Genomic DNA, 8,090 nt, shown 5'->3' with positions numbered 1-8,090 from the left:
ATTAATAATTTGATTTAGATAAGTTTTAGTTATGTTTCTAGGCTTAAACTGCCTAAATCTGATGATTTAGGGCCAGAACGACGTATTTTAGGGTTTAAAAAAAGTGTGGAAAGATCAAAAGACCCCTTAGTTTATTACTGTCAGACCAAACGACGACCTGGACTAACGGTCCATCGTTCAATCAACGGTCCGTTGTTTGGGTTCTTAGGTTGGGTTTGTTCGACAGACCTTTACTAAAACGGGCATAACTTTTTACTCGGATGTCTGATTTTAGAAATCTTGGTGACTATGGAAGTCTAATTCAATTATCTATCTGTGGTATGTCATGGGAAACCTAAATCATTTTTTCCTAAGAGTTTTGACCATATTAAGTTGACCCAACTACATTTTCCCCCTAACTGGCTACTATTTCTCACCTACAATCAGACCTACGGATCGTAGATCGAACGACGGGTTGTGTTAGTAAATTGTTGTGCGTATCAGAGAATGGGTAAGTAGGGTGTTGATCGAAAAACTCATACTATGAACCGTAGTTTGACCTACGGACCGTAGGTCCGTCTGTCGTTCGACACTTAGTAAAATTTTCTGGACTGAGATTGTTGGGGGGTTTCTGAGCCAATCGACGGATCTATAGGACAGACCGTGGGTTAGGCTACGGCCCGTCGATGCACCTGCAGATTTTTTGAAAAGCTGGTTATTGGTTTGTTTTGGATACAAGGTGTTGCATTATCTCCCCCTTGGGAACATTCGTCCTTGAATGAAGACTAAACTAGATGGAATAGAGGGAGAGGACTGCAAGCCCTACTACTAAACACTGACAACTGAGTTTCTAACAAAATTGCGTTTCGAGAACATGTAAATATGCTGAAAATGCAAGTACAACCTTATAGAACATGATTCTAAGACTGAATTCACGCATGAATGACTGGAAAACTGAAGAGGAACAAATACCTCAAGCCGGAGTGGAATCAAAAGGGAAGAGATGAGGACACTTGGCTTTCATGGCTGCTTCTACTTCCCAAGTAGTTCCCTTTACGGGCTGACTCCCCCACAAAACTCTGACTGAAGTGACTTCTTTGTTTCTCAACCGTCTAACCTGACGGTCAAGAATCTCAACTGGTACATCCTCATAAGAAAGACTATCTTTTACCGTCGCACTCCCTAATGACACTATAGAGGTTGGATCACCCACACACTTCTTCAAGAGCGAGATGTAGAAGACCGAATGCACTGCTGCTAAGTTTGCTGACAACTCTAACTCATATGCCACCTTGGCACTCCTTTTCAATATCTTGTAAGGGCCTACATATCTAGGACTGAGCTTCCCTTTCTTGTCAAATCTCATCACTCCTTTCATAGGGGACACTTTCAGGAAAACCCAATCATCAACTTGGAACTCTACTTCCCTTCTGCTTACATCTGCGTTAGATTTCTGACGACTTTGGATTGTCTTAAGTATATCTCTAATGAGTTACACTTTCTCCATAGCATAAAGGACTGAATCTTGCCCTATCAAAGCTGATTCACCTACTTCAACTCAACCAATAGGAGATCAACATCTACGCCCATAAAAAGCCTCATAAGGGGTCATCTGAATGTTGGAATGGTAGATATTGTTGTAGGAGAATTCAATCAGAGGAAGGTGATCATTGATATGCTCAAACTTACTTCTCAAATGAGAAGTAAAGCGGTCGCGTCAAGTAAATAACCCAACTAGTGAGGTTGGGATCGTTCCCACGAGGAAAATAGTCTAGACTTAACTTCAACTTGTTATTACTATTGTTCGGTTGATGACTTCCTTAGAAAGTAAAAGCATAAAAAGGGGGGTTTGTATTTCCTAATGAGTAAAACTAACTAATGCACTTGACAGAGACACTTAACAGCTTTTAATTTTGGATTTTAATCAATTAATCAAAGTAACTAGGGTTTACATGTTCCCCACAGGTTCATAACTTGATAATTCTAACTATAACAATTCTTTCCTAGTATCTTGCATGCAAAGTGATAAGTTCTGTATTTCTAAATCCTTGATACGGCATCTAGAAAATCTCACTCCGCACCTTGGTCCGGCTGCGTGTGTTGCTTTCCTAACCCTTATCTTTACCTCATATTAAGCATCATATTCGATATTTGACTCAGTTGTTACCTCATACCAATCAATACTAGCCTATTAGATAGTATACACTAAATCTATGTTAATAATTCTTTTCCTATTATCTACCTCCTTGGTCCGGCAAGTAGCATTAAGGCGAGTTCTAACGTTGATCATCCGTTAAAAAGACTTCTAAGCAAAAGAATTATTAATACATGCAAGACACTATTCTAGAATTGTTATTTTAGCTAGAATTATCAATTATTTGCCTATGGTTCCCACAACCCTAGTTATGGAGTTTAGTTCCTCATAGTCATAAACACAATATTAAAATATGTTAAACAAGAATTCATGTACTTACTTTAATGAGAAAGAATAAAGTCCAAAAATTTGCTTGATTAATCACCAAAAGTTACTTGTAAGAATCTCCAACAATCAAACACTCAAAACACAAAGTCTAATAATATGATGTTTAATCTCCAAGAGTCTAACCTCAAAAATGAGGTTTTTTTGAACTATTTATAAAAAAATAAAAACCTAATTAAACAAGGATTCTAATAACTGGAAATCTGCCAAAACGCGGCTGGGTCGACGGACCACGCGACGGACTGTCGTGCTCATGACGGACCGTCGTGGACTCCGTCGTCCCATACTTGGTGCAATTCTTCTGCTGCTTTCTTCATTCCCCTCGACGGCGAGTGTGACGGACCGTCATAGGCACGACTGTCCGTCGAAGGTCTTCGTTTCAAAATACTTCAACTCTTGGAATCTGGGTACTGGTATCACTTCTCTGATCTTCACGACGGACCTGCAGGACGGACCGTCATGGCCATGACGGACCATCACAAGCTTCGTAATCCCACACTTGGTCAGACTTCCCCATCTTCCTTCAGCAGCTTCTCTACGCTGCCACCTATGGACCGTCACAGGCACGACGGACCGTCATAAGCTCCGTAGGTGGTCTCTTCTGCATTTTTCGCTCAAAATCTCTGCATTCAGCTTTAGACAGATTTCCTGCAAAACAAAGAAAAACTTATATCAAAATTAGCACAAAAAGGCTTTCAGACACACTAAACTTAAGGAAAAAGTATAAATTATACCGTGAAACCACGGTATATCAACACCCTCAACTTAAATTCGTTGTTTGTCCTCAAGCGCGCACTATGACTCACTACACAATTTTTGTACAATAGTATTCATGTTTTTATCCTTTGCAATCATTTGGCTATCAATCCCGATTAATCTCATCAAATCTATGCATGCTATCACTATTAGGCTTGAATTTTGTGGGATTCGAACATGACACAGACTCACCATGCACTAACACCTATCCTCTTCAATTTCTCACCGAGGTGCTAACAATTCCGGTATTGCAACTAGTGTCCTCACTTTAGAACAAAATCCTCATTTTTCACACAATGATTTCAGTTTGAGTATAAGGATTACATTTCAACACTCGCTCTCAGAACAAAGTCACACTCATTCATACCTATTGCCATAAGCTTGCCCTTATTTTCACTGCCTTAAGTTCGCTATACAACCCTTAGGATCACGATAGGACTTTTTTTTAGCTTGTAACGTAGGCTCAGAGTCAGGTAGGGTATATTTAGGTATACTTTAGTGACTTTTTGCCCTCCTTGACATATCGGCTAGACCTTCCACTCTATATCACTTTATCTCGCCCAGTTTCTCCTATTCTTTCACCTTGCTGTTTCCCTTCTTTCTTCATTTGTGTAAGTGACTCTTTTCTTTTCTTGTTTGTAATTCTTGAATATTTCTTTTTTTTTCTTTCAACGAGTTCTTGAGTCACTTTACTTTTGTTCTTTCTCTCTTTTTGTTCTTTCAACCCCACTTTCCAGAGCATTCCTCAAAACAGCCACCCTCAACTCATGGCTTTGCCATAAGTCAAGGTACACAATACCCAAAATCAGGTCAGGGCCATAACGAAGGTTATTTATACATTAGCCACCCTCAACTTATGCTTTTGTCATAAGCTGAGGTGCACATGTCCAAGGAGGGACCAGGGCCAACATATTGTTCCCAGAAAAGATCAGTTGGGGTGAAAAAGAAAGGTCTAATTTTAAGCTCAAATTATTTGGATCAAAGAAGGATAACTTTCATTTGGTTTCTTTTATTTAGGCTAGAAATGGGCTATATTGAATAAGGGCCTATGATCCTTTCCTAATTGTATGTTACAGCTTACTTTTAGCAGGACTAACCAGGCAAGTTCTAGCTCAGTATCAGTAGGCAAGTTCCTCACACTCACTTGACATCTCATCACTATACGAGATTATCAGACACCTAGTTTGACTTGAAGATTTAGGGTAGTGCAATGGTGTAACTCTATTTCATGTTTAGAGCCACACAATTATCAGTTACTACGCCTAGTCATGCAACATTCTCCAGTTTTATCGGGATATCATTTTAGTCATCATGCTTCAGAGTTAAACTATGTACAAAAGATATAATGTGCCGGTTCAACAGAAAAAGTAATCAGTCTTTTGGGGAAAAAGAACACAGGCAAGAAAACCCCAAAAGAGGATAGTGAGTTGGGTTACTCAGACTTAACCCTAACACTCACTTTCCATTTACCCCACCCCCAACAAAAAAGCATGCAATTGTCCCCAATGCATAAAAAAATCTAAAAATTAAATGGGTAGGTGAAGCAAACCTGTGGCGCATAGCGCCGTCGATCAATAAGCTGGTGGGCCTGGTTTCCCAGAACCCACATCCTCTTCAATCTGGACACCCTCAGTGGTGTCCTCAGCAATCTGGACACCCTCAGTGATGTCCTCAGCAATAACCGCACCATCAGTAGTGCCTCCTGCGGTCTCTACAGTGCGGGAGCTAGACGCCCCAGCCGCTATCTGCGATGCTCTGATTTGGTGTGCCTCCGCCTCAGCAAGTGAGGCTCTCCTCGCGGCCTCCATCTCTCGGCGCTCCTTCTCCCTTGCTCGCGCCTCATCCTCTGATCGACCCCTACGCCTCTTGGCACTCTCTCTCGGTGAAGGTGGGGGAAGTTCTACGTAGCAAACAGGGCCGCCAATACAGTATCCTCAGCAGGCTCGACAGACTCCGGCACTCTGGCCTCTAGGATCGTGTCGATGTCTGCACGAAGACTGTCGACTGCAGCCTGAAGAGTCGACACATCTACCGGAGGGGCTGGTCGAGCTAATACTCTCAATTCAAAGGCATTGAGGCGCTGGTTAACCTCAGCAATCTTCCGCTGCATCTGCCTCTCCATACGCGCTTCAGACTCAGCAATAGACTTCTGCATCCACGGCTGGATATGATGTAGAAGAGTGGCCATTTGTGCCTCCAGTTTTTGGACTCGAGCAAGCGGGGCCGGTGTCGGTAGAGGGGCTGTGCTTTACCCGGGATAGACTCGACCGGGGTAGTGTCCGTGGATGCCTGTGTAGCTGTGCGGGCCTTGGCTACCGAATCCACAAGATCATCAGCAAGAGGGGGAAGCTCTAGACAGGGGCCTTCTGCGTGGCTCCAACTCATTGGCCTCGTCTCTGATGAGGCCGACGTTGACGGTCCCCTGCGGGGTCTTCAACTGATCTATGTGCCATATAGGCACACCTGCAGACCTGCAAAGGGCAAAGATCATACACGGGAAGGGGTAGGTAGTAGTGACCTTGAATGCCCTCTCGTGCATGACTGCCTGGAGAAGCCATGCGAAGTCCATCTCGAAGCCAGCTATCATCGCCGCCATCAACACTGCTCGATCCCAGGTGACGATGTTATCAGCAGCTGTGGGGGAAAGGCAGTGACGGACGAGCAGCCAGAAGAACTTTGCAATGAATGTGAGGTTGGCCTTCTTGATGGCCCCCTTCGGCTCAGTGACCCAATCGGCACCCTCTCTGTCGACTGATAGGTGCAGGTCCATCCAGCTCTTGGTGGTCTCTCTCAGTGCCTGCTCGCGCAAGAATTGTCCATCCTTTACTATCTGCCAATGATAGTTGAACTCGACAGTGATGGGGGTCCGCGTAGCATCTGCACTCTCGCCGTATAGGAACCGGCGGATAGCTGGCAGGGAAATGTCAACCTGCACGCCCCGGACTCGAACCTGCTCCAGAGGGGCCTGTTTAGCGGGAGTAGCCCGCCTATCGATCTGTGATCGGAGAGTCGCTACGTAGGATTCGTAGAACTCTCGGACCACTTCCTCGCTGTATCGTCCCAACGGGCGGGCTGTCTACTCTAAGCGATGCCTAGTGAATATGTTGTGGCTCTTCGGCATCGATGGGAGACTCCCTGTAAGTACCCGCCGCTCCAAGGTGAGTGTCCGAGTCATTACCCCTTTATCAGTAAGGAATTTTGTGTCGGAGTACACTTGAAACTGGCCTTCGACGCACCATCGGTTTGGCTGGTCAGAGGCTGGGGTGGGGACCTGGTCTGGTGCGCCGGATATGGACTCTGAACTGTCAGCCTCATCAGACGAGGCCGACGCTGCAGCAGTGGCGGGTGCGGGAACCTCAGCAGATCCTGAAGATTTCTCGGACCAAGATACTCCTAAGGAGCCAGACGCTCCTTCCTCGTTTGTGGCCGACCCAGAGGGTGTGCCGGTCAGTGTGCGCTCCTCATCAGACTGGGAGGCAGTGACTACGCCGGACGCCACCGTCTTGGATGTGGCTCTGGGGGCACGTGCAGCACGGGAAGGTGCGTAAGTGCCTAGGGGCACATATTCAGGGTCCCTCTCATCATCAGACCCGATGATCAAGCATGCAAACGGGGCAACAGACTTGGATCGCCAGCGTGCGTAGGCTCGGTCATGCTTAGGTGCCATAGTAGATAGTACCTGAAAAGGATCACTATTAGTATGAGTTATGTCAAACAAGACAAGCAAGCCCAGACAACATAAAACATTTAAAATAGTGTGTTAATGATAGTGAAGCTGTATCACACGACAGGCTAGATGACGGCTCGTCGTGGATACGATGGACCGTCATGAGGTCCGTCGTGTTGTACTTGGTCAATGTATATAGAAAGAACCCTGAAAGAGGGGTTTCTGACCATCATGACGGTCAAGCAGGACGGACCGTCGCTGTGACGACGGTCCATCGTAAGAGTCCGTCATAGGACACTTAGAAAATGTTGGGAGACCCCTTATCAGAGGGGTCTCTGACCATCATGATGGTTAAGCATGACGGACCGTCACAAGCTTCGTAATCCCACACTTGGTCAGACTTCCCCATCTTCCTTCAGCAGCTTCTCTACACTGCCACTTACGGACCGTCACAGGCACGACGGACCGTCATAAGCTCCGTAGGTGGTCTCTTCAGCATTTTTCGCTCAAACTCTCCGCATTCAGCTTTAGACAGATTTCCTGCAAAATAAAGAAAAACATATATCAAAATTAGCACAAAAAGGCTTTCGGACACACTAAACTTAAGGAAAAAGTATTAATTATACCGTGAAACCACGGTATATCAATCATCCCAACTACCCTTGAAATCGATCACTCAAGCTCTCAACATGTACTCTAGGGTCTGAATGGTACGCTCTGCCTGTCCATCCGTGTGTGGCTGAAATGATGTGGTAAGATTAACTTGAGTACCAAGACCCTTTTGAAATGACTTCCAGAAATGAGAGGTAAACTGAGGACCCATATCTGAGATGATAGACAAAGGAACTCCATGCAACCTCACAATTTCATTAATGTAAAACTTGGCATAGTCCTCTGCCAAATCTGTAGTCTTGATTGCTAAAAAGCGAGAAGACTTAGTCATCCTATCAACTATCACCCAAATAGAGTCATGCTGTCTGCGAGTACGAGGTAACCCTATGATGAAATGCATATTGATCACTTCCCACTTCCAAGTAGGAATATCGATCTCTTGAGTCATACCTCCTGGTTTCTGATGCTCTACCTTGACTTGCTGACAATTGGCGCACTTACTCACAAAAACTACTATATCCCTCTTCATGTCATTCCATCAATAGACTTCCCGCAGATCACGGTACATCTTAGTGGCACTTGGGTGAATAGAATATT

At 44.7% G+C, this 8,090-nt stretch overlaps 1 protein-coding gene across 1 annotated transcript; it reads right to left on the bottom strand.

Moving 5' to 3' along the window:
- Positions 1 to 952: 952 nt before the first annotated feature.
- Positions 953 to 1,345, bottom strand: LOC138339269 (uncharacterized). Its single transcript, XM_069290855.1, has one exon. The coding sequence runs from the start codon at positions 1,343 to 1,345 to the stop codon at positions 953 to 955; it is 393 nt and encodes a 130-aa protein (XP_069146956.1).
- Positions 1,346 to 8,090: the final 6,745 nt, after the last annotated feature.

Source organism: Solanum lycopersicum, chromosome 11, assembly GCF_036512215.1.
Source record: "Solanum lycopersicum chromosome 11, SLM_r2.1".
NCBI classification, from domain to species: Eukaryota; Viridiplantae; Streptophyta; class Magnoliopsida; order Solanales; family Solanaceae; genus Solanum; species Solanum lycopersicum.
Note: the sequence above shows the minus strand (reverse complement) of the source record. Positions and strands in the feature narration are given on the sequence as shown.

Bases quoted from the DNA above. Each gene is read 5' to 3' on its own strand.
- LOC138339269 (XM_069290855.1), bottom strand. From the start codon at position 1,345: ATGAGATTTGACAAGAAAGGGAAGCTCAGTCCTAGATATGTAGGCCCT.